The sequence below is a fragment of the Brachyhypopomus gauderio genome, chromosome 7 (assembly GCF_052324685.1).
Source record: "Brachyhypopomus gauderio isolate BG-103 chromosome 7, BGAUD_0.2, whole genome shotgun sequence".
Taxonomy (NCBI): Eukaryota; Metazoa; Chordata; class Actinopteri; order Gymnotiformes; family Hypopomidae; genus Brachyhypopomus; species Brachyhypopomus gauderio.
Window position 1 is genome coordinate 31,404,622 of NC_135217.1, and position 26,467 is coordinate 31,431,088.

At 44.3% G+C, this 26,467-nt stretch overlaps 1 protein-coding gene and 2 long non-coding RNA genes across 7 annotated transcripts; 1 reads left to right on the forward strand and 2 right to left on the reverse strand.

Annotated features, from left to right (window-relative positions):
• Positions 1-494: 494 nt before the first annotated feature.
• On the reverse strand, positions 495-7,840 carry tbx20 (T-box transcription factor 20). Of its 4 annotated transcripts, none has more exons than XM_077013236.1 (8): positions 7,332-7,840; positions 5,945-6,173; positions 5,327-5,491; positions 4,881-4,989; positions 4,135-4,293; positions 3,727-3,803; positions 2,170-2,252; positions 495-1,945 (listed from the first exon to the last, which is right to left on the reverse strand). In XM_077013236.1, exons 1-8 carry the CDS (start codon positions 7,456-7,458, stop codon positions 1,605-1,607), a joined length of 1,290 nt encoding a protein of 429 aa, XP_076869351.1. In that variant the 5' UTR covers positions 7,459-7,840; the 3' UTR covers positions 495-1,604. The 4 variants fall into 4 exon arrangements, with proteins under 4 accessions (XP_076869351.1, XP_076869350.1, XP_076869348.1 ...); XM_077013235.1 differs by having other exon boundaries at positions 2,170-2,255; XM_077013233.1 differs by having other exon boundaries at positions 2,140-2,255; positions 7,332-7,837.
• Positions 7,841-15,604: 7,764 nt separating this feature from the next.
• On the reverse strand, positions 15,605-25,034 carry LOC143518284 (uncharacterized). Its single transcript, XR_013132142.1, has 4 exons — positions 25,005-25,034; positions 21,985-22,145; positions 16,542-16,682; positions 15,605-16,459 (listed from the first exon to the last, which is right to left on the reverse strand). It is a non-coding gene; the product is annotated as an uncharacterized LOC143518284 (long non-coding RNA).
• Positions 15,650-18,748, forward strand: LOC143518285 (uncharacterized). Of its 2 annotated transcripts, XR_013132144.1 has the most exons (4): positions 15,650-16,526; positions 16,617-16,688; positions 17,206-17,565; positions 17,884-18,748. It is a non-coding gene; the product is annotated as an uncharacterized LOC143518285 (long non-coding RNA). The 2 variants fall into 2 exon arrangements; XR_013132143.1 differs by having other exon boundaries at positions 16,617-17,565.
• Positions 25,035-26,467: the final 1,433 nt, after the last annotated feature.

The window sequence follows — 26,467 nt, forward strand, 5'->3', positions numbered from 1 at the left end:
GGGATTCTCAGCGTGACGGGGGTCTGATGGACAGAGCCACTGGTTCAGGACTGCCGTGTGACTCTTCACATTAGCTTGGCAGTAGTTTTCTACTACGCAGATCTTGTAAAATGCAAGAACGGTTACCGCCCTCATTCCTCCACAGTGCAGCTCAGCACCTGACTCGCAGCTCACGTGATCTCCGTGGAGATGCTGCTCACGTGACACGCCCTCCTCTAGTGTGCCCATTATGGAGCGCCCTCTTGCTCGGTGATTCGGTTATGGGACGCTGATGAATTGGTGTTGGTGTGGCTGTACTAATAGGGGCAGCTAAGCCATGAATCACTAACTCCCTCTCCGCTGGGTAAAGGTCTGTCTGCTCATTGCTCACAGGTGAGAGTTTCCTCCAGGCTGTTGACAGGAGGCCCATTGTGACTGTCCATCAGGCCCGTGGTGCAGGAGAAGCCTGCGTGTTGCAGCTTCATTTAATGTCACACATTCAGTGCCACATTCAGTTAAAAAAGGCAACCTGTTTAATTAGTGCACAAGCTCATTCTGAAGACCAGTTTAAGATATGGTTCTCATTTCCCAGTGCAGCTCTGATGGCTTCTTAATTTTGAAATCCAGTTGATTAGGTAGTAAAAAATGTTTAAAATCATCCAATCACTCTGAATTAAGTGTCTTTTCCTACAGACTGGTATTGAGTTTAAGTTATGATTGCAGTTTAAATTGGAAGCTTCCAACACAGTGGCGATTAAGACAAGTTTCTGTCTCTGCTGGCTTTCAGATTGAGCAACACGACCACTATGTTGGTCACAGGGTTAGTCAGTAATTTGCAACCATAACAGAAGAGTTCTAACACAAGTCTGGAGTAATGCTGTTGTGCCAGCTATGATATTAAAACTGCCATGTTTAGCTCGGCTGCGTGAGACATTATGTGCTGCCGTCAGTGAAGCAGCGTCAGAGCAGATTGAGAGCTCCTTCAGTCACGCTGCGACCTGCATCACACGCAGCGTCTCATCTCGCTTGTTTCCTGTTTGACACAATAACGTCCAGATGATGCAACGCCCCCTGGTGTCTGCGGCTGGCAGAGGAAGACCGCGCCACATTTCACCATTCAGAACACGAGCGACGCCCCGTATAGTATCAGAGCTGAAACAGTCAAACTGCACATTGCCGTGTTGCGTGGGGCCTGTTTTTCCCATGTTGGGTCCGTGTTCCGCTTATAAAGGTTGAGAGGGAAGGAAACAGGAGGCAGGAGACATGGACATGAAAACATCACGCCAGTGTCCCTGGAGTCCATCACCAACATCATGCTTCAGTTTGCTGGTTTACATTCGCAACTTTGATCCTGGGTCCACTTAAAAAAAATTTATTTCGTTTTTTTTTCCTCCAGTATTCGGCAGCAGTCAGAAGATCCTCCGGGTCGTTGGACAGTGTAGCGTAAGTCTATATTATTTACATGTGGGTGAAAGAGTTTCTTCCTCAAGCATAGGAAGATGAAGAGATGGCTGGATCTGTATGCATTAGTGTGTGTGTGTGTATGTGTGAGAGTGAGTGTCTGAGAGAGAGAGTGTGTCAGTGCTCACAGCACTGGAGATGTCACCACGCTGCCATGGAGTGGATCATACGAAGGGGGTCATGACGGTGGAGGAGTGGCGGAGGCCCTGGATGGCGGCGTAGGGGCCCTGCTGGAAGTAGTGGTGGTAGCGAGGCATGTGGAAGGAGGGGAAGGTGGGCCCCGCGCCCTGCATGGAGCCTGGCAGGGCCGAGGGGGCCAGCGGCACGCCCAGCCGCCCGTAGGGGGGCAGAGAGCCCTGGATGGGATGGGGCAAGGGGCTGGCCAGCGCACCACTGCTGCCCCCGATGGCCGACAGAGACTGGGGGTGCTGGAACCCTGAGAAGCCGGAGGTGGTGGTGACCCAGGAGCTGAGGGACAGGTTGTCTGAAGCTGTGAACGCAGATCCTAGAGAGAAAGGAGACTGGCGTTTAGTCTGAGGCATTGTTCCCTGTGGGAAGGGTGTGTGGTGTGTTCTGTACGGATGTGTGGTGTGCGGCCGTGAAAGTGTTGGGTCTGCCTGCTGTGGCAGTGCTGCCTGTGGTGTTTGGTGGTCTCGGTGGGCTGTGGGGTGTGTGTGGGGGCAGTGTTGGGCTCCTCACCCCTGCTGTGTGCGGAGTGGCCATCCTCACCCAGAGGTTCCTCCTCCCCTGAGTACGTCCTGATGGGGGAGCGCGCGTACGAGTGCTTGTGGATCAGATTCTCAACACTTTCCCTGCAGTAAAATCAAAAGAGTTTCCTAAAGTCTCTCTGCTTCTGTAAATATACGCTCTCCACTTTTACATCGTGTGTGTGTGTGTGTGTGTGTGTGTGTGAGAGAGAGAGAGGGAGAAAAAGACGTAGTTATCAACGTGGAAAAATGTCAGCATTGATATGTATAATAAGATGCCTCCAGTTATAATAAACCTTAATACATTTAAATATACATTTTGAATGTAAATACACAAAGCGTTCTGTGTGAATATACTACACCATTGGAATCAGCCCAGTCTAATGACAATCAGCATTTACAAACACAAGGTTTGCATTAGCCAATCACAGCCGATCTGGCCAGTCCTGTTCTGCCCATTCTGGAGTCACACTGTCCAGCGTGCCTCATAAAGGGCTCTGATAGCACCACCGTCACAGGGACCTCAGGGACACCGAGTGTTTACGCTTATCAACATGTATGCGCAGCTACCAGTCATAATGTCCAGTAACGATGCACATCTTCAAACGTATCTCCTTATGCACTGATGTTTTTAACCTGGACTAACACACACACACACACTGACTGGCACGCACACAAACACACAGAGGCGTTTGTCAACGCACACTGGGTGTATGTAGATCAGTGTGTCTGCCTGGCCTGCTATAAGTGCATTATCCTCTGTTGGACTGGTCTCCTCAGACAAACCGGGATGGGAGAAGAGTGGTCTGAATCACAAGAGCCATGCGTCCGCATTACACTCCCAATTCAGTTAGGGAAGTGCAATATCTGTCAGCGGCGCAATACAAATCTGTGTGTTTTTATCAGTGTGGTTGTGCGTGTGCAGGAGCTGCGATGTTGCTACGTGGGTGGCTGGCTTCAATCACTCACCGGCACAAACCCAATTACGCTGTGTTTTAGTGCACTGCCTGACTCCAGACTAATGCGATTTCTGCAGCTCCCTGAAGATCAATTGATCAGATCTAATTCACAGCCCTTCCAAAGAGAGAGACAGAAGGAGGGAGGAGGAGGAGGAGGAGGAGGAGGAGGGAGATGTGTTTTTGTTTGTCTGGGTTTTTTTCTGGCACTCGTCCTTTGACTTTAGGTTGTCAGGTCGGAAGGTAAATTGCTTGTTTGTGGGGGTTATTTGAATGTTGATATAGGCATAACTGGAAATAACCATTTAAAGACTGACCGTTGTCAGATCTGATGAGATTCTCACAGCTGTTTTGTCTATGCTAGTCAGGCCAAAGAATAGGACTCTGTGTTTTCATTACAGCAGTAAATCTGAATGTGATTGAATTACATGTTATTGTAAGAAATCACAAGAGCTACGGAGACAAAATAGGCAGCCGATAAGAGTGAGCACAGTTCGTCCAAACGGAGTCACGTTACACCACTGCGACAGGACTTTCCCCACCATAAATAAACATGGTAGAGTTTATGAAAATCAGGAGTTCAGTAAGTAAACTGTGGTTGTGCATCACAGCTTTTTCAATACCTCTCAATGTCTGTCAATCTGGACGAGTCTCTGAAGCCTTTAGCGAAGGGGTTACTGTCGATCTTCAGTTTGGTGATCTGCAACACCACGGGATGACAACAACATTAGTCTGGTTCTGTCAACCCCTCCGTGTGTCCCCACTCCCACAACCTCCCTGTTCATCTGCTCAGACTAAACACCAGGCCCAGACCCATCATTCCTCCACTAACACTGCGTCTCCAGCGAGTGATCCAGAGCCAAACTTAGGAAAGGGACATGAGATTATTTATGAGGATACACAACTGCTATAAACCAACAATAGATACTTAAGGTATGGAACCTTTTAAATGAAAATAAAGTGCATAAATTCCTTCTTAGCAGAAGCAGCATGGATCTAATACGTGGGCGGGGAGTTGCTTGGACTCTTACAAGCTGGTTCTGGTAGGCGGTGACCGCAGTGAACACAGTTTCAGTGAAGACAAAAGTGCGAAACTCCTCAGACTTCAGGTTGAGCAGCGAGGCCGTGTGGTCCTTCTTCTTGATGATATGCACACGAGGCTGGTACTTGTGCATAGAGTTGAGAATGATCTGGTGGGTAAAACAGAAACACTGTGCTTAATCAAAGTGAACTGAAGATTGACCATATTGGCCTGCAGTAATCTATAGCTATATCCAATAGACGGACATATTCAGTAGATTTATTGGGACTGACCTACAGTGTTTGAATGTTTTTTTTTTATTTTTTTTATTTATGCCTTTATTTTTCAAGACCCATTTCCATGCCATTTTATTAAATACTTCTAAATAAAAATATGCATAACGTAGTTTAAATGTTCGTAATCAATACTTAGGCTAAATGCTTTAGAATAACCTATATTTAAGCCATATTCAGCTGATACGAATAGTAGAGGAACAAACAAAATCATCAACGTGTTTAACCGTAGAAATGTGATTTTATGCATGCGCAGTCTGTTTATTTATAATTTATTTATAATAAATTACTGTATTCATAATGCATGAGTTAATCCAAACATCTCTCGCAATTACACAGAATTAAATGTCCATTTTAATGCAGATTCATTTTCACTAATTGCAGAATATTTTAATATTTTCCATGTAAGATTTTGTAACTTGCGTATAGAACGAGAAGGTGTATAATGGAAACATGGTCGTACGTGTCCGTGCTGGTCCAGTTCGTTGTTGGTAAGCTTTACTTTCTCGAAGGAAACCATCTGTTTCATGAGCTGCTCTCCGGTAAATGGCGAGTCGGGGTGGACATACAGTCTGCAACATTCAACGATCAAATCAAATCAGCGGAGTACAGTTAAGATGTAGCACATTGTATTTAACAATATTTACATATGACCATAACCTACAGCAGAACTACCTATTAAAGTGTAATTGTACCTATTCAGGTTTAGTCCACGCTCAAGATGTAAAATGACGTCAAAAGTGCCCACGTGAAGGTCTCGAGAATGAATGACGGGTATTAAAACGCTGCTTCATCTACACTGTGATTTGTATACACGCGCATTCATCCACGGAAGCTTAAGCAAACAACCCCCCCCCCCCCCCCACACACACACACACACACACCACCACCATCGTTTTTATCACGAACCTTGCAGGCAAAGGGGGGTCTGCCTTTCCTGCTACAAGCCATGAGGATCTGTGGTACGCGTATCGATATCTCTTGTTGTCCACAGGAACGATGTCCATCAGGACGATATATTTGGCGTCGGGATCCACGCCGGAAAACGACACCCGGATGGTCGGGAACATTCTTCTGTTGACACAAATTATTGGCGTCAGATCGGTTAGCAGTTTGTAGAATAACCCAGTACATTTTAATAATGACAATGAAACTAAACTAAACCAAATGTTAAAGAAATCTAAATGAAACACATAAATCATTTGCTTATAGACTATAAAATTGGTAGTTTAGTGTTTCGTTTTTCTGTACTCGATACACGCAGTTTTGCTGATAGTGTTTTAGTTCATATTCAGACTGAATCGAATTCGAAAAAATTAAGAATCTTGACCAGTGTTATGAATACGAGATAATTTTCGTAGTTCTAAATAATGACATGCGCAAAATGTGGCCTATACGAATACTCTTTTTTTTTAATCCTAGTTGTAAATAAAGAAAATAAATAAAGACAAATAAGACAAAAACGAAATAAATTTAAAAAGTAAACAAAAAAATTAAAAGGTAAAAAAAATCAATATAACTTTTTACCTTCCAGATTTTGTAATGATCATTTCCGTGCCAAGCTCGTGAAACTTGTCCCAGAGCTCTTTGGTCTCCAGACTGCTGGACACCTTGGCCATCTCCTCGCTGGGCACGGCGGGTGTGGTGGGGATGAGCGGCTCCGTGCACGCGCCCGGCGCGCTCAACTCGCCGTGTGTCTCCAGCGAAGGCAAGTCTACCAAGCTCTGGTTGCATGACGATTTCTCTACAAATTGCTCTTAGATTCAGAGAAAAGTAAAGACAATTCAAAACACGATATGAATGAAATGACAAATCTTTAATAAACCAGAAAAGGTATTTGGTCTAAAATTCCACAAGAAGTTAAAAGGACTATGCTAAAAGTGATTTTTCTACTAGTTTAATTGAACACTCTTACATAGACCTATTAACAATTTGTTCTAAGAATACGTCTATTTTGTTAGGTTATTCTTTATTACAATTGCCCTTAGCACAAGATATTTAGGCTATATTATACTTCCTCACCGTTACCTCTATGCTTAACTAAAATATTTTATTGTGATTATTTTCATTTAAAAAGATTTCTGATGAATTCCGACCACATTATTGCATTGCTGAACAGACCGTATCAAAATGTTCTTAACACCAATGAAACAGAACAAATACTACTGTAATTTTAATTTTAGATGTAGCCTACATATTAAGTTGTACACAATCACCCGCAAATCCTGAACTGCTGGGTTTGACATGGAGTCAAAGTAATTGCTCAAAAATTGTGCCAATTTTCATTTAAATTCCGGATTCATTTTGTTTGTACATGAGAGCATTTTAGGCCTACGGGGTAAATTTCAGTTAGTCCTGTAGGACACACACACCACTTGAACAGATCCACAAAGCAGGATTGTTCTTGGGTTTTAAACAAATCTACAATTGAGACCTGATAATAAAACTTGCTTTAAAGAATGTAGCTATAATAATAATAATAACACCACCAACAATATCCTAATAATAATAAAATGATAACGATAAAATTCTTATTATATATAAGAATATAAAATATATAAATACATACAATTCTTATTATAGCATATATAAATTACCGTCCTGTATTAAAACACACTATACATATTACACAATAATATATGATACCAGCGACCTTTACGCGCAGAATATTTCACACGACCGCAATTACACCCAGGAGACTAAACTCACCAGTTCATTATTGTATTAACATCATTAACATTTTTTTACTTTGTTGCATAAAAATAACCCAAAGAATATAATAATGGTAAGATTTACGTCTTCATATCAACTGTTCAATCCACACCAATATAATGCATAATTAAACATAACAATTCCTGCGTGATGGTCAAAGACGATGTCAAAAACGCGCACGGACGCGCATCTCCACACTTACCCAGCGGTTTGATGGTGTTCTCATCTGTCTCCTTGTCCTTCGTTTTTCCGCTTGACATTAAGGCAGCTATCGAAAACGCATTCGCCCTAGAGGAGAGCTGCGGCTTCGGAGAAGAAGTATACTCCATGGCAAACTGTTCAAAGTAGTTCTCCCTACCAGCAGTCCTTTGTCCGTCAAAATTGCAACCCAAAACGTGCTTCGTCTTGTCTTCGAGATTGTTTTAGACAGAACCAACGGTCTTGTTCCGAACTACTGAATATTACGAGCTATTTCTTGTCTCCACAACTCCACATGTTGCTTATGGTCCGGTCATTCCTAGCTGCTCGGTCAGTGACAGTGTCTTCATTGTAGGACACTGGCGTCCTCCTTAACTTCATAGGACGGTCCACATCCACCAATCACGGCGCTGCACACACGTCACTGCACCCGCATCACTGCCCTCTGAGTCTTCGGACAACGTGTTCTGCGTGAACTCAAGAAATCCGTCCAAAACAAGAACACTTAATCTGAATTTCACACTTCATATCTGTCTACACAGTAGGCTATAGAGATTATTGTTTCGCATTCAAAATTATTTCTCTGTAAGAAATGTTTGACATATTTTGTATTTGACATAGGCCTATTCTCGAAATAATACAGTAATATTGAAAATACATTTAACCACGTCCAATAATTTTATTAGTATGTGAATCATTTTTATTATTTTCCGTTTCTTTTTCTTGTTCACGTTATGCAGTGTAGTCATCAGGCGTCCACTTTGAGTTGACTGAGTTGTCATTTAAGCGTAATTGAGTTACAAAGTACATAAAGCAGACGATTTTTATACATTTATAATTTTGTTCTATAACAATCTAATGTCACACATTTGTGGTCCATATTTTCTAAGCTGTTGAAAGCTGCCTTGTTCATCTGAACTCTCGAGTTTGGGTTATCAGGTAGAAAATTTGTTACAAATTAGACGCTTCACAATAGTCTGAGTGCACTCAGCAACGCTTATCTGAAAACTCATATACTGTCTGCAAATAGCACGGAATATAGACAGAGGCCCATGGCTAACCCACCAAATACTACTACTACTACTACTACTACTATTATTATTATTAGCACTTTATTATTTATTATTAACAATAACAATAGTTTAATCAAATCCACTTAAAATAACTTATTTTTAATTTTTATTTATTATTAGGCTACGTTTAGTTTTTAGTTGGTATCAGCTTTAATATTATTGTTGTTATTCATATTCATATTATTATTATTATTATTAGCAACAGCAATAATAGTAGTATACTACTATTGCTGTTGCTAATAATACTAATATGAATAATAACTAATAACACCAATAAAAATGTACTTTCAGCTTTAGTTTCGCACAGCATATTGGCGCTGATTTCATTTGTTTTGTCTTGGGATTTTTCTTGTTCTTTTGACAGTCTAACAGTAGACCAGGCCCAGATGTCACCTTAAGCCTGCTTTATACCTCCGGACACGGACGAATTTCGTCCGTCCGTACCAAACGTAGCCTCCGTAGGGGGCCACTATACCTCTTTCCGTTTCCAACGTTGTTATGATTTTTTTTAATACATCCTCTAGAGGGCAGTATAGTCAAATTTCCGGCACCAGCGCACCAGCAATCTCCTGCCAGCTGTTTTTGCATCGCTGTTTATCGCGATGACCTGGCACCGTAGCAGAATGTAGCCTCTAACCAACTCGCAAAGTTTCTCTTCTAACTCGAGCGTCATTTTTTAAAGTCCAGTACTCTTCTTCATTGATTTTCCCGAATTGGTGTACGCCCGATGCTTCTGACTCTCTACTGCCCCCTGATTTGCGGTTTATATTGCTCCGTTACTACGGATTCGTAAGCGCTCTGGCAACGGACCCACTGACGGATGAAACGACCTCCGGAACCGGACGAAATGGTCCGTATCCGTAATTACCGTAGGGTGTGAATGGGCCTTTAGCCGACCTCTCTCCTCTCCGGTCGGAAGAAAACTTTTGGAGTAGAGTTTAGATTCCTGAACTGGCATCATTTGTTTCAAACATTTTACATTCAAACTCGAAATAAAGTGGTCAGCTGTAGTTGTACTTTGTACTATGTTAGGATCGTTTGTCTCCCAGTTAACAAAAACGGAGTTAAATGGATTTAAATTAAAATATGGCTTTAAATGAAACAGACCTGCTTGTTTTAATGTCAGCATTAGGCCTAACACCTTTACACACGTCCTGCTATTATAATGCTGACCACAGGACTCGTCTGGAGCGTCTCACCACTCTGCTGTGTGTCTGGCTCGCGTGTCCGTGTTTAAGATTAAATAAAAGCGCTGACTGCGGTGTTTTTGCGTGCTGAGGAATCACCTCGTGTGGTCAGAGTCACTCTCTGGAGAGATGACGCAGAATCAAGAGCTGGAGGCCACAGCGTTTTAAACCCATTAGGCGACACTGAAATGCAAATCCAATGCTGTAGATATATTATCGGAGACCTGGGCGACCAAATTAGATTCTGTGCAATTGCCAGTGGATAATTTGCTAAAAGCTTTCCCACTTAGCGTAACTCCATACTGAATATTATTCACACTTTGAGGCCTGATCGAGCGGCGACTAAAGGAACCTCTTAAGGACACGGCAGCTCCCGAAACACAGTCTACCTGAACAAGGTGATATCACCTGCATTTTGGAGATGGCAATACAGAGACGAACCTGCGGAAAAGCGAGTCTGTCAGCAACAAAGTGGATTTGAGCAGATTACATATAAAACAGACAGTTTATAGACTTAAAAGTAACGAAAAATTTGGTTAATTGGGTTGGAATAAATATATATTCAGTGTTCAGTGTATGTGCTACAAGGTGAAATTATTTTCATTTTGCACATTTCCTAGGTCTTCTTCTCTTAAAATAAATGTCCAAAATATATTTTTGACGATCCAATTGCGTACCTATAAGATTAGCTTAGTTTAATGATAAATCATTAATAATTAATAATAATTTTATTTTCTAGAATAACATAGAGTGCGCTGCGATTTTTAAAATTGTAGTTTAACTTTAATGTTCTTAATCGGATTGTGGACGCCTCCAGTTTGCGCGGGAAAGTGGGCGTGGTCTGAAACCCGTGCGCGACGTGTTTAGCCCGTTTATTTCGCTACATTTGTCCCGCCATAAGCGGATCTACAGCAACTCTCGCTATAGCCAGTTTAATGAAACATATTATGATAGTTTAAGGTCTTTTCTGTAGATCAAGTCAGCTTTATCTGTCATGTGTTCAAATAGCGAGGACAGATGCTGCAGGTGAGGTCACTGTGATTCACCTGTTAGGTTAAACTCTTGCTTATAAAAAATGAAACAATGCTGTATATGTTGATCATTTCAGATATGTTGATGATAGGAAAATGCAGCTTCAGCATGATTAATATGCATAAATATTCATAATAAAACAATCAATAAATAATAAGTATGCAAATAAATAGTAACATTCTATCAGCAGCTGTTTTATTTAGAAATTCAGGTGACACTGTGAACTGGTCATTTGGTGATGCATACAAGGGAATAGCACAAATCAAATGACATGAGTTTGCCATTTTCCATTTAATGTATGTGGTGAGCATTACTTTTATTACACTATTTTATTTAAACAAATAGAGATCATATGGATAATGCTGAATTCAGGTTTTTATTCATTTCTATTAATTCTATTATGTTTCTCTTACAGTAATTGTAAAATCTCTAAAATAAAATGAAACTCTTCTTTTTAACTCTTATATGAGGACAAAATATCAATCCCCTATCTCTGCCTGAGGGAGAAACAGAGAGCCAAGCTAAATCTAACTAGGCAAGGCTATTTTTGGCATAACCACAGAAATGACCTTGAAGTTTTAGTAGACTGTAGAACGGTAAGTTCCTGTTTACATCCAAAAACAGCAGAAAGGTGTGGGACAACCTTCCCCCCACTTCTGGTCCTCGAGGAAGAGGAGGGTGATCCGTGGAGCAGGGACCCGCCCCCGAGGAGTGTACTGAACCCAGTTTCCCCCAGCCACCAGGAGCTGCTGGGTGTAAGGAGGCGGGGCCTGGGCGGGGCCTGGGCCTCCTCTGCTCATATGACTAATTAGACAAGCTCCATGCTGAGCGTCTCCTTTTGATGCTGATCCCTAGTGCTAATTAGCACTTCCATCCCGAGGCACGGTGAGGTTAAGTTCAAATCCGCCCCCCCCCCCCCCCCCCCCCCATAGCCCACCACTCCATACCTCACCGCTGCTGACCTGGGGTGGAGGGGCGGAGCCTCCAGGTCCATGAGTGTGTGAATGGTTGTGGTAGAAAAGGAGATTGGGGAGTGTTGTGGGGTATGTTGGAGGGTACTGGGAGGTGAGAAGGAGTGTCTGTGAAGTTTTGAATCATGGTCTGGCTTCTGCAAAGTGTTTGGAAATGTGTGGGGAGGTGATGGGCGTGTCTCAATCCCTCAGGTTAAGCTCATTAAGGGCTTAAACCTGACCGAGGTGCCCGATTTTCACACAGTCCGGGTACAATGCAGCCCTGACTGACATAGATGTCTACGCCTGGAGCATCTCACAGCCTCAGAGCCTCATGAGGCCTGGGGCACTCCTGTGCGAGAGACAGACAGACAGACAGGGAGAGAGGGACAGACAGACAGGGAGAGAGAGAGTGACTGAAGGTCATTAGTCTTCAGTGAGTGAGTGAGAATGTGTTGTAGTGAAGCTGTGCTCTGTTTAACACAGGGTGCAGGGCGCCACTAACTGAGATAGATGAGCTTTGCTTTGGGCTGCTGCTGACGACTGACCTTTGACCTTCTCAAGCTCTAATGCCCTAATGTTAAACTGTCAGGCTCTTGGTTAATGGCTCTTAAAGCCTTATGATGCATATTCAGAAGGATCAACAGTTGTTGCCTGCAGCTTCTTACATGTCAAAGGGTAAATGCTGAATTAAAGAATAAGGTGTCAAAGTTTTCTACAGAATGTTTGCTGTAGTTGTTCCATCAGTGACTTTAGAGTCTCTTTGATAGCGCTGTTGCCTGTCCAGGATGAGAGTGTTCATAGACCACCCGTAACCATGTCCATCAGAGCTCTTATTCTGAGTGTGTGTGTGTGTGTGTGTGTGTGTGTGTGTGTGTGTGTGTGTGTGTGTGTGTTTAGTATGGGACAGAGTAAGGGCACATGGAAGTAGCAGCCTTGGTTATATACTAGTATAACACTATAGTCCTATAGGTCATTCTGCACTCTCCAACAGAGATCTCCAATTGTCTTGCAAATCCGCCTTTGTGTGTCTCTCTCTCTCTGTTTCTCTCACTCTGTCTCTTTCTTGCTTTCTGTATCTTTCTCTCCAAGTTGTTCTGGCATTTTTTGAGACACTGAACACACCATTTGACTTCCTCTCCTCCCAATACCCGACTGTCTGTCTCTACATGTCTATCAGACATCCTCCTGTTCAAACAAGTGTAAAATCTCTAAATGGGAATGTTTGACTTTGCCGTGCCCATGAATAATAGAGGAACCAGTGGTTAAGAACTGGATTGATGTGGTGGGGCAGAACAGGAGGGGTAGGTCCATCTTGGCCCATGGGAGCAGGGTGTGACCTCACTGGCCAAGTGCGGCGCCGTGATGCTGAAAACCTCTTTGCAGCATCTTTGCGGAAAAGTCAAGGTTTTAGCAACAACGTTACAGTGCTAAAAGCTTACGAGAGAGCAGAAACCGTCTCTGCTAGCACCAGCCGGGTCGCCACTGAACAGATGATCTATGCGGGACAGGCCTTTAAGGAACACTTTAACTGTGACATTGTCTCATGGGCCCCCCTGTCTCTCTGGTGGATCTTCACCAGTGATCACATATGAGTCTGGTTAATATTAACCTTTTTTTTCCCTGCTAAATGCTAAGCTTCACTGCCCTGTGTTCTTTTATTCGTTTGACCTCTGTCTTATAGCTGAGGGCATAACTTTGACAGATTTTCACTCACACACTCACACTGAGACCCAACAGAAGTGTTGATTTGATTTTCGTTCCAGAATCCAGGTTTCCACAGTTAGCAACTAACCCTATAAGCAGAAACGGCCACCTTTTTCGAATTCCCTGTGGATTTACTGTACTTTAGTTTCATTGTCATTTTATTAATCAAAATTAAGACTTCAGTCAGTTTCCACTGCGTTGTCTAATTACCTGCTGACAGCAGTGTTTGGGTAGAGAAGCTCTTTCCTCACAGTCTGCAATGTTTCCCCATTCTTCCCATTCCATAGTTTATGATATTGCTTATATTTTTGTATGTGCTATATAATTACATGAAGATGAAGATGACATCAGAGTGCATTGAAACTCCTCATCATGGGGCTGTGAGGAGCACCGTCTCCCCTGGCAAACTCCCCTGGCAGCCAGGCCCCTACCTTTTGATTCCATACATTTTACTTCCTTCTCTTCCTTTCTCACACTCTCTTTCTTTCCCCCCCCACACACACTCATGTGGCTAATGGCTAGTCAAAGCTAGTAGAGGAGTGGGAAACCAGATTTTACTGATTTAAGCATTTTCAAAATGCTTTCCTTAAAATAAACTGCATTCAAAAGTACTTCATATTAGTATTTAGATCAAATATTAATTACTCAAATTCAGTTATAATTTAGTTTTATTTTTTGTAGAGTAAATCTTTACCTAAAGCATAGGATTCATGTGTGTGCGAGCATGTGTGTGTGCGCGTGTGAGAGCATATGTGTGTGCGCGTGTGCGAGCGTGTGTGGACAGTAGGGAAAATGGGACAGTGGTGAAAGGGTGATGGAGAGGGAAGATGTGAAGTGGACAAAGTCTGTTCCCTCATCACCTTAGTAATTCTGCTGCCAGACGCCCCAGAGAGGCCCACTATTGCCCCAATAATGTTGAGACAGACATAGCATGGAAGAAATGACTGGGGTAGGTGTGAGGGGCTGGGGTAGTTGAGTATGAGGATGTGAGGTAAGTGTGAGGGGCTGGGGTAGTTGAGTATGAGGATGTGAGGTAGGTGTGAGGGGCTGGGGTAGTTGAGTATGAGGATGTGAGGTAGGTGTGAGGGGCTGGGGTAGTTGATTATGAGGATGTGAGGTAGGTGTGAGGGGCTGGGGTAGTTGATTATGAGGATGTGAGGCAGGTTTGAGGGATTGGGGTAGTTGAGTATGAGGATGTGAGGCAGGTTTGAGGGGTAGGTGTAGTGAGGAGGGGAATGAGGAAATTGGCACAGACAGGCTTCCTCGTGCTTCAACTGGTGCGGAAAATCTTGCAGAATTTAGTTACCCTGACGACAGCCTTCACAAGCTTTCATCTGCTGCAGTAAGAGGCCAGCAGTGGGTCTCGGCCCAATACCCCCTCCACACACACCGTTGCCCCCACACCCTCTCGTACCCCCATCACCCCACTGCTGTGGTCCATTACCAGCCTAGAGGGCAGGTAGCACTGAGCTGTCCGCTGTTCCCACTGCAGCCCCAAGGACACTTCTCAGGTGTTGAACACAGCGGCTGCATTAGCAACCCATGAAGGCGCTAAAGTAAGATGGTCCTGCGTTGAGCCGTGTGGTCTCAGCAGATTCCTCCTGTTCTCTGTGTGGTACAGTGATTACAGGCACAGATGTGCAGGTGTGACTACGTGAAGGTCCTTAGTGAAGGTCTTTCTACTCTACCGTAGCTGCCTCTGAAATAGGTGAGAATGAAGTCAATGTGTAGCACTGCACTACAAATGTACAAGTTGGTGAATGATTCCTGGTAAGGTCATCTAGACATGGACTCTATTATGTAATGTTTAATAAAAGTTTTTTATTAGTTAATTCATTGTTTGAAAGTTACCAACCCGTTTATAAATTACTGACCCACCTATTTGTAACATTCTCTCTTTCAGCAAATGTTTTGAGGATGTAGTAACAGCACAACTGAAAAGTCTTCTAATGTCCAACAGCCTCTTTGTGTGAGTCCACAGCCCACCATACTGAACTGGATCTGATTAGGGTTGGGAAAGACTGCCAAACTATCCTGTACTCCTGGATAGGAATATATAAAAAATGTATTAATGCAAATTCTGAAAGTGTATGACCTGATGAAAATGAGTCTGTCCAGATTCTGTTATCTCCTCCACGTTTAGGAGTTAGGAATCCACTTTACTTTTGTTTCATCTAGAATTTAGTGTCTTTTATTGTATTTTTTTTTTCCATTTTCATTTCATTGTGCTTAATTTGACATTATTATTAATATAGTATTTCCTTGTGCAGTGTCTTTGGTTACCTTGAAAGAGACATATTGGCAAAACGAATTGTTTTACTATTATTACAATTATTATTTTTCATATATATTTGAATACTGTGGTGACATTGTTCTCCTGCTGTAGTCAACCTAACACTGAGATGTTTACAAACTTTCTGCACCAGAGTGGAACTCAACACTAGTTTGTAAGATTGGTTATGAAAGCTTAGCTGTCACTTTCATTAGTATCCTGACCTTCCCTGACCACATTCTGAAGAACTTTACCCACAGTGTGTCCACTGGGCTCCACCCTGCTAGCCTGTGTGAGGTACGGGCGACCCGGCACTGCTACACAACACTTCCTCCTCTCTAGCCTCACGTATAGAGGAATTCACACAGTAATGTTGGCCTGAGTGTGGCCCATTTCCTATTAGTGAGATTTGCTGGTGTCAATGACCTTCTGGCCTTCTGATTGGTGGGTTGATGTTTTTCAGGGCTCCTCTTGCCCTTTTGGGTTCCGTGTTCTCTGTTGGCTGCTATCTCGCGCATTAAGAAGCAGCAGTGCACATCTCACACCGTGTGTGTGTGTGTGTGTGTGTGTGTGTTGGGGGGGTCCGCTCTGTGGTGCTGACAATTCCTTGGATCATCATATTTGCAGACAGTTAGCATCTCAAGATGCTGCCAGGAAAAACAGATAAGAGGTGTCCTGGTTGCCTCTGTGTGTGTGTGTGTGTGTGTGTGAGAGAGAGAGAGAGAGAGAGAGAGAGAGAGAGACTGCCTGCCGTGGGGGTACGTGCAGTTTGCAGACGCCCCAGCGTGTGGGACCGTGTCGGTAGATCTGATGCAGACGGGCGGGTGGATGCTGTAATGACTCGGCCTTCACAGATCACGGCAGGAAGCAGCCGCCTGGACCCCCAGGACCTCCTCCGCTCTCCTCCCAGCCTGTCAGAGCCCACGGAGAATGATTGACAGCCCCCTCCATATCACACAGCATTTCTTATCCAGCGAGGTAATGAGATCAGACCTGACAGCGCCCGGTGACATTCTCCAGTGCTGCAGTGTTATTGGCTAATAAACCCACTCTCTTCTGTGCGGTCAGGACAGGAAATGCATCGTACAGCGCCGTTTCTTTGAGCAGCGTGCCGCAGTGATCTTGGTAGACGGCCTGGAGGTATGACACAAAGTCAAAAGCGCACACACACACACACAAAATCAGAGAATTAATGATAGAATACGGGAACCATACTTAATAGTACGGTTAACATATTTAACTTTGTATCTGGAAACTGGAGTTCCATCTTTTAAAAGCTCTATTAAGAAGCTACGTGGGTAAAACCAGAAGCTAAATGGTTCTGCTCTCGTGGACGTACATAAATGTCTATTCTGAGTCAAAGAAAATTACTGTCTCCTGTTTTTTCAATGTTAGACCATATGAGAAATCTGATGTTGTTCCCTAGCCCAGTATCATAAAACAATACTGTAACGTCGGTCCAATTGGGGTAACAGGGGAGAGGACAACGTCACTACCCATAAACACGTGCGGTTCTCTAATGATGTTGGAAGTGTTTAAATGTCATGCTAGAAGTGTTTAAAGCTTGGTTGGGTATTTCGTGTGACACTGGTCATACATGTCATCAGTTAAGCGACCGTTCTGTGTCATTACATGCATGCATTGTTTATGTTTCCAGCGTGTTCATGTCGTGGGGACGTTTTGATGCCACACAGCCTCGCGATACGAGCGAGCAGGTTCTGTTTGACGGTGCATCCTGATGCAATTCACTGCGGAAAAAAATTAATAAACTTGTTGATGAGTTGAGATGGACCTGCCTGTGACATCACGCCACAGTGCGTTCTGTATGAGGGAACATGGTGAGAGTTTTTCTCACTCTCTCCCAGTCTCCTCTGTCATTTGTGTTATCAGTATTTTTAGATGTGCTCTGAGGTTTGGAGCAGACACATGGACCCCCCCCCCCCCCCACCGCCTGGAGCCATCAGAGGCTGATAAGGTGGTTCCAGGCTGACCCAGGAGACAGACCTATCTGAACCCTGTGGGTAAAACAACGGCACGTTCCACAGTAGGCCAGACACTCAGACAGACGCACAGACACACGGGCAGACAGACATGCCAATGCATCACATAGCAGAACATCGAAGCCAGGAGCAGAAGACATGGATGATCTACTGTGGTTCTACTGTGATCTTTTCTCCTTTATAAAAACCCCAAACCTTCAGTTTAAGGACAGTTGATAAGTTGATAAGTTCCCTTCAGATCTCAAAACCAATTTTGATCATGTGTGATACATTTGATGGCATCTCACAGTGGTTGTACTTTAACATAATTTTGCTATGTTTTCCATTTTGCTCAGCTGAACCACTAAGGCCAAACTGCTGCTTGATTTCCAAATCCTCCTGCCAGCTCTGCGCTCCACGTCCCTGTGCACAGAGGCTGAGGGGCCAACAGACCTCTCTGTGTTTCTCATGGGCTCCGAGCAGCAATGGCCACTCACACACTTGCCAAGTGACACAACACAGGAAGATGACAGCTGAACACCACCATCTGAGACAACATGTGCTTGATCTTGTCTCTTGAGCTGGGTGTCTTTTTTGGAGAGAGTGGGTGGTCAGTGAGTGAGTGAGTGTGTGTGTGTGTGTGTGTGTGTGTGTGTGTGTGTGTGTGTGCACATGTACAAAGTGTTATCTTTGGTAAGGCACCTCACAGCTCCTGTAAGGTTTAAATTGGTATGTGTAAAATGCAAGAAAGATCACTCATCATTGTGGGAAGATGTGTTATCATGTGTTACAATGTCCTTCATTAAATACAGTAAAATCTTACCATGGTATTAGCCTCTTGTTATAGTAATATTATACAGTGCAGTCGGTGCTGTGTATGAACTACTGCTCTGAACAGAAAGCAACACTTCGCGCTACACAGGGCTGCCTGGCGTCTGCTCAAATCTGCCCTGGCTACAATAGCTGTTTGCTATTGGATGCTGATCAGGGCTCACTAGTGCCTCACGCTCTCGCCATGTGGGGCATGTGTGCTGCGGTCACATCTAGCAACCGGCAACAGAGACGAATATAGGGGCAGTTTCACTGAAGAACAAGAGGGAGAAAAGGAAAAGAAGAGGAAGGAGAGAGGGATAGATGATAGAAAAGTGCAGAGGAAGACGGGGGACGAGGGGCTGGAGTGAGTTGTGGTGGTGGAAGCTGGTTAGAGGAGACTGTGATAGGGCTCTCTGGGAGGGAGGACCACCTGATAACGGGGAGCCAGGCAGGCTGGGGAGGGAAACTGCAGTGCTGATAGCAGGAAACTTTCCTTCTCCACACACTCACACTCTACGCACTCACACTCCACACACTCACACTCCACGCACTCATACACTCACACTCACGCACTCACACTCCACGCACTCACACTCCACACACTCACACTCCACACACTCACACTCCACGCACTCATACACTCACACTCACGCACTCACACACTCACACTCCACGCACTCATACACTCACACTCCACACACTCACACTCCACACACTCACACTCCACGCACTCATACACTCACACTCCACACACTCACACTCCACGCACTCATACACTCACACTCCACACACTCACACTCCACACACTCACACTCCACACACTCACACTCCACGCACTCATACACTCACACTCCTCACACTCACACTCCACGCCCGGCGTACACATTCCCAACCAGTAGCCCAGGCTGCTTGACTGGAGTCCACACGCAAAACATGGAGACCACATTCCCAACATGTGGTCTACAGACCCAACCGGGTGTCCACACTTCTAGTCTTCTAGTCCAGACTGGCCTTCATCTGCTCACAACATTATGGGTACTATGTGTTAATTAACCAATGTGTGTGTGTACATGTATGTGAGAGAGAAGAAGAAAGAGAGAGTATGTGTGTGTGTGTGATTGAGAGAGAGAGCATGCGTGTGTGTGTGTGTGTTACATAATGAGGGGCAAATTCATTCTTAGCAAATGATCTATAATGAAAATGATATAGTTGTACAATGATCCTTCCTGTAGGAGGCAGCACTGAGTTAGTGCCATGCTGCCTGTTATTAAAGATCTGTCAAAGCCCATATGAATATGAAGCAGGGCAGAGGCGGGGTTAGGGTAAAATGGGCGGGCTTAAAGGCACAACTGAGAAGGAGCCGTTACAATAGCAGTCATATGAAGTTCATCAAGTTAATTCAGCAGATTTATACTTCGCCCCCGAGCATGTTGATGGCCATCACCAGTGACCCCTCCCCTTCCCGCTCTGTCTGCCCCTGTTACTGGCAGTGGGCCTTTCAAAAACACACCTACATTATTCTTTATTATCCGAAAAATAATTTCCCCGTTGTCCCCTGTGCGTCTGCTCTCTGTGACGCTCAGCTGTGCAGCTCTGTTCTCCTGCACTGATTGTTTTGTCACTGTGGCTGGACAAGTACAAACCAATAAACTAAATGAAATCATGCCAGCTGTGCTCCATAAGTGGGCTGATGTGTGATTAGAGACTGCAGGCTGCTTATTGCTGTGGGATCCTGCGTGTGGCCGTCTGATCTGATCCGTTATCTCCCCTCGTGTGCCATTGATGGTAATTAGTGGGAGTTTAGCAGGAGGCACAGAGCCAGCGAGACCGTAACTGTCTCGGCACACACACACACACACACACACAGCTGGTGCTCTAGATGATGATGACGCACGCCTCGCTGCAGGTCAGGGTATGAGCTGAGACGTGACGTATGGACATAGTGCAGGACAGTTCAAAACTGTTAATGACTGAGTTAACTACCTATTACAAAGAGCAAACCTTCATTTCAGCTAATGTTGCTCACTTGAATGTGTCTTTAGTGTTGGACGTTTTGGAAGGCATTTGTACAGCAGACGTATACACATGTTTGCATTTAGTAAACACTACAGATATGGTCAGCAGCGTGTCATGGTAGAGTCCATTCCCAAATAGACACCTCTGTCTGTGACCTCGTCTGGTACTGGACGAACTAATGGCACACGTGGCTGTGTGAGATGTGCAAAAACATCTTATGTACTTATTACATATGTACAAAAATGTGCACACAGCTACAATTTTTCAAAAACTAATGTGACAGTAAAGCTACTGAAAAAAGTGATTTAAGCTGCTTGTCACTATAGCTACTGGTGTTTCATGTAGTAATTTTGTGGTGTATGTTGTATCTGGGCATGGAGTGCTCAGAGACATTAGTTACCTCTTTATGTTGGAGCCAATCAGATTACCTTATCTTCATATTCTATTTTAATTAATCCATCTTGACTTAATGTATACAAAATGGATCTCCACTGTAACTGCTGTTCACTCATATAACCTCTTTCCAAATAATTAATTTATTCCAGCCTCTATGAAATAATCTGACCCGTCTGTGGTTGCATGCAGATTGTTTCAGAGTATGAGGACAAATTTGATTTACACAGACAAGTATTACAGCAGTTTGTCCTGCAGACAGTGAAAGTCCAGATTCACCTGAGCACTAATAGATACTGCATGAAATTTTCTTGACAGATAAAATACAACGGGATGTGATGACTTGTGTGATGAACTAATGCCTAGATGTTTTGGGAGGTCACTTCTGACAAATGTTTCAAAGCTATTGATAAAACCTGTAAAATGTGAATAGCACTATATGAATAAAAACATTAATTTGATCTGATTTGATTTTATCTGATTTTATACTTTTAATTGATGTATTTTAAAAGTGCAGAATTGTACATAGTCCATATTTTGGAAAGCAGTTGTCAACTGTCCTGTTCCCCATTCATCACTGGGCAGTTTCTGACCACAGGAGCCCTGATAACAAGATGTCATTTGGGTAACCGTTGTCATTTGGGTAGCCATTCTCAATACCATAACACCCATATGTTAGAGTTGTTACTGGGGATTGAGCTGAGTGTGTCGGGAATATCAGTGTAGCGAGGTTTCAGTGTTTTAGTGTGATCAATGTTTTGAGATTTCAGTCTCTGCTTAGTGTGATCTGTCACCCAAGATGATCCAGACTAAGTGAAACTCACCAGATTTGAAGGGTGGAGTCTGAAGGGTCTAATTTAAAGCGGCCCAGGCACAAGGTGTCAAGAAGTACAAGAAAATGAAGGGAAACTCATTTGAGTGAGTTTATAGTGCTAAATGGTGATGACAAATGCGAGTCCAGTGCAGCCTCTTCTTGCTGAGTGATTAGTGCTGTGAGCTGGGCTGTCGTTATGCTAAAGGGAGAGTGGGAGTCAGTCTAGTGGTGAAGATCTCCTCACTGCTCAGTGCATCTGTCATATGTCAGAGACTTGAGAAAAGGAGAAAGATACAGGGAGGGAAGGAGAGAGACTGTGTGTGTGTGTGTGTGTGTGTGTGTGTGAGAGAGAGAGAGAGAGAGAGAGAGAGAGAGAGAGAGAGAGAGAGAGAGAGAGAGAGAGAGAGAGAGATTCACCCACATCATAGCCCCTGAAGCTGAGCTGTCCCATGCTGGAACTTGTGATGAGAGCAGGGGATTACTGCTGGCTCCTGGCTGGCTGGAGGTTCACCGCCCTGGGTCACTGACTGCCTGGCCACCCCCTCCTGTCTGCTCTCTCCCCTCAGCTCTTGCATGCTGACACTGTGTGTGAATAAAAACCTTCCACAGTCATTTGTTGCCCAACGACAGATACAAAAGCTGTCGGTGCTTTATCGTCCCATACCGATGATACCAAATCCTGACTCAGGTGGGTCTTGCATTCTTCTGTGTTTTTGCTCCTCTGTTTCCACCAAATGTTTACATTGGGGACACACTGCTGTCCCTAACGTGTGTCGTGAGGTCAAACATGAACAGGGTGCTGCTCACATGCTCACGTGCTCACGTATGCAGACACGTCGCCGGCGGGATGATGTGAGACTGCTCATGGCCGTGTGGAGGCCAGTCGGGGTGAGGGGACAGGAACGCAGGAGACGGAATGGAAACAGGTCTTGTTTTCCCAGACTTGGGCGACAGACTTATCTGGCCTGGGGCAGCCAGGCGGGCTGTGGCCTGGCTTACGGCCCCTCCTCAGGACCAGCCAGCCAATAAAAGATAAGTCTGAGGGGAGCCAGCCAATAAAAGATAAGAGCTGGTGCATGTCTGGTGAGTTCCTGAGCGGATAGCGCACTGATCTTCCTTCTGTAGATACTGTTAGAGCCTAGATAGCAATGGCGTCTGCCCGGCACTGAAAGGGACCTCGATTTCTGCAACCCGCCAGCACCCCCACTCACCAAAAACACTCCCCATCGTCACTCAGACTTTTCGCTATCTTTTGGGTCCGTTGGGTGCGCTAATGGCCCCCCTTGTCCCTCTCGGGGTCACACACACACACAAAGAGTGTGTGTGTGTGCCATGGCTTCTGGCTCTCATTAAAGTGATACTTTACTCAGCAAAGCTAACGTTACTGGAAATAACTGAGAGTTATTTGGAACAAGCATTAGCAAAATGAGATCATGCCATCGTTTCCTGTTAGTGTGTTTCATTAGTGTTTCAGTAGGGGTGTTTCTTAACGAACCACGTGAGCACCACATCGGTTATTCACTCTAAATAACTGGCAGGTCGTACACACCTGCTCGTAGACCATGTTACTCTTACAGTTCTCTTACTCTCCTCTGCTGATCTCAGACCTGTTTTTGTTAGCATTTCCATTTTGTGCATCCTGTTTCTTGCAATTTAGTCTGTTTACTCATTTAAATCTCATTCGCTGTCTCTCTCTGTTTTGCATTTCTTTGCAAATTCAGTTACACAGTAGCCTATTGTAACAACATCCATTAGCTCCTAAGCGCTCGTGGACAGCCCTGTAACAGCCGTCAGACTAATGCGGCTCTCGTGTTGTAATTACGCCACGACCCACAGAAAGGAACCTACCTTGTCACTCACACACACACAAAGGGAATCTTGTTAACATAATGTCTACAACTTAGGGTACTGTCACACTTATATCAGCCATTGTTAAAAAAAACCCAACAACAAAACAAAAGCGATTCTCCTATCTGACCTCAAGGACAAAGCCAGGGCCTGTCTCTCATGGGTAGCCTGTCCTTCCAACACCAGTGGATCTTTGTCTTTGTGTATTTAAATTTTCAGCTGAATAAAAAATGACATGTTAGCTTGACTTACAGCACTACCATTTCATGTCATGACATTCACACACAAAAATCTCACATTTTCCTGCATTTAGTCAAGAGCTCCTGTGTGATTCATGCACTAGTCTTGCACTAGTTAGCCAGTCCCCTATTCCTTGGGGGGGGGGATGCAGACCCTATTCACCACTCACTAATGACGGACAGCTGATGGCACACTCTCAGAACTCCAATCAAATTTGGAAGGCCATAATTGGATTAGAAGGAGCTGGGGGGAGGGCTGTGTCCAGCTCCCTCTCTCTCCACTGCTGCACTAGCTGCGCAGGATGGCTGGTCAGCATGTGGCGCTCTGAGTGATGGACAAAAGGAGGACCTGTCAGCGGTGTGTAGACGGCTGAGCGCCTGGCGATGGATCCCCGCCCCGGCAGTGCGACACGATTGTCACGGCCGACAATGTTTTGTTCACGGGCGGGCGCTGTCGGCGGGGCCTGAATGAGAGAATGGCCCACGCAGCTGACGTGCAGAGAGCGCGTGTGAGGAGAGAAACGTCACTTCACTCATTCCCGCCGCACGCGACCCCCCCCCCCCCCCCCCCCCACCCCAGTGGCTTCAACAGCAGACAAAACACGTCATCCTGAATTTATTTGCAATCTGGCAGTAGCTCAAAAAGCAGAAAAGGCCTGGTGTAGGAACCACTGCCCAAGCGCAGGTCTGCTGCTCAAGTAGTGAGTGTGTGTTTGTAAGAAACAGTGTTTTGTCCGTTGGTCTTACTATGTTAAGCTTTAATTCATTGTGCAGTATATACATGTAATTCTCCCACTACCACACACACACACACAAGCAGTACAAACATTTTGCCACACGTACAGTGAGCCCAAGAAGTATTTGATCCCTTGCTGATTTTCTTCGTTGGCCCACTAATAAAGACATGATCATTCTATACTTTTAATGGTTGATGTATTCTTACATGGAGAGACAGAATATTAAAAAGAAAATCCAGAAAATAAATCTAAGGAATTGATTTGTATTTCATGGAGTGAAATAAGTATTTGATCCCTTAGTATTCATTAGCAGTTCTGGCTTTTACAGACCAGTTAGACACTCCCAATCAACTTGTTACCTGACCTGAAGCCACCTGTTCTCACTAATCACTTGTGTGAAAAACACCTGTCCACAGAATCAGACAGATCACACAGATTTCAAGTCTCCAACATGGGTAAAACCAAAGAGCTGTCACAGGACCTCAGAGTCAGAATTGTTGACCTTCACAAAGCTGGAATGGGCTCCAAAAAGATTAGTAAGGTGTTGGATGTGAAAGTAACAACTATTGGTGCAATTATCAGAAAGTTTAAAGAGTATAACATGACAATCAACAGACCTCGGCCCGGTGCTCCAAAGAAGATTTCGCCTCGTGGGGTGGCAATGATGCTGAGAACGGTCAGAAATTGTCGTCCTGCAACCACTCGGCAGGAGTTAGCAAATGACCTGAAGGCAGCTGGGACCACAGTTTGCAATGAAACAATTGGCAACACTTTGCGCAACAATGGATTCACATCCTGCAGTGCCCGAAAGGTACCCCTGCTGAAGAGAGCACATGTGGAGGCGTGCCTCAAGTATGCCAATGATCATTTGAAAGATGAACCAAGTTATTGGGAGAAGGTTTTGTGGTCAGACGAACTTTTTTTGAAAAATGTAACTTTTTGGCCTCAACTCCACCCGCCATGTGTGGAGGAAGAAAAATGCTGCCTATGACCCCAAGAACACTGTGCCCACCGTCAAGCATGGAGGTGGAAGCATAATGTTTTGGGGGTGTTTCTCTGCCAAGGGTACAGGGCTACTACACCGCATCACTGGGAAGATGGATGGAGCCATGTACCGCACAATCCTGAGGGACAACCTCCTCCCCTCTGCCAGGGATCTGAAAATGGGCCGTGGTTGGGTCTTCCAACATGATAACGACCCTAAACATAAAGCAAAGGCAACAAAGGATTGGCTCAAGAAACAACATCACATTAAGGTCATGGAGTGGCCCAGCCAGTCGCCAGACCTCAATCCGATCGAAAATCTATGGAGGGAGCTGAAGGTCAGAGTTGCCAAGCGACAGCCCACCAACCTTCATGATTTAGAGAGGATCTGCAAAGAAGAGTGGGCCAAAATTCCCCCTGGTGTGTGTGCTAAACTTGTGGTTAACTACAACAAACGTCTCACCGCTGTGCTTGCAAACAAAGGCTTTGCCACTAAGTATTGAGTGTGTTTGGCAAGAGGGATCAAATACTTATTTTCCTCATTGAAATACAAATTAATTAAAATATATTCTTTAAAATTATATTCTGGATTTTTGTCTTGATATTCTGTCTCTCCATGTAAGAATACATCTACCATTAAAAGTATAGAATAATCATGTCTTTATTAGTGGGCCAACGAAGAAAATCAGCAAGGGATCAAATACTTCTTGGACTCACTGTACATCTTATATGACTGTCCTGGAGTCATTGTTGTATATACTTTTACACAAAGTACAGACATTTATTTACTACAAATGGCACCAATGCAAATCTCAATTCAAATATCACAGGCCTCGTGAGTTGATGTCAAATACATGGTGTTTTGTTGTTACAACCTACCCCACTACCGTGGTAGGTTGTAACACATGTTGGGGTAAGTTGTAACAATAGACAAAAAAAGCAAAAACAGAGGCCACACCATGCAAAATGCTTCAAAAAGAGGTTTTTGGAATAAAATAATAAAATAACAATCCAGAACAATGTCTCTCTGTGTGACTGACCATAACTCATATCCACTTTCTGTTTAACTGTTGGTGTGGGTGTGTAAATTAGTGTA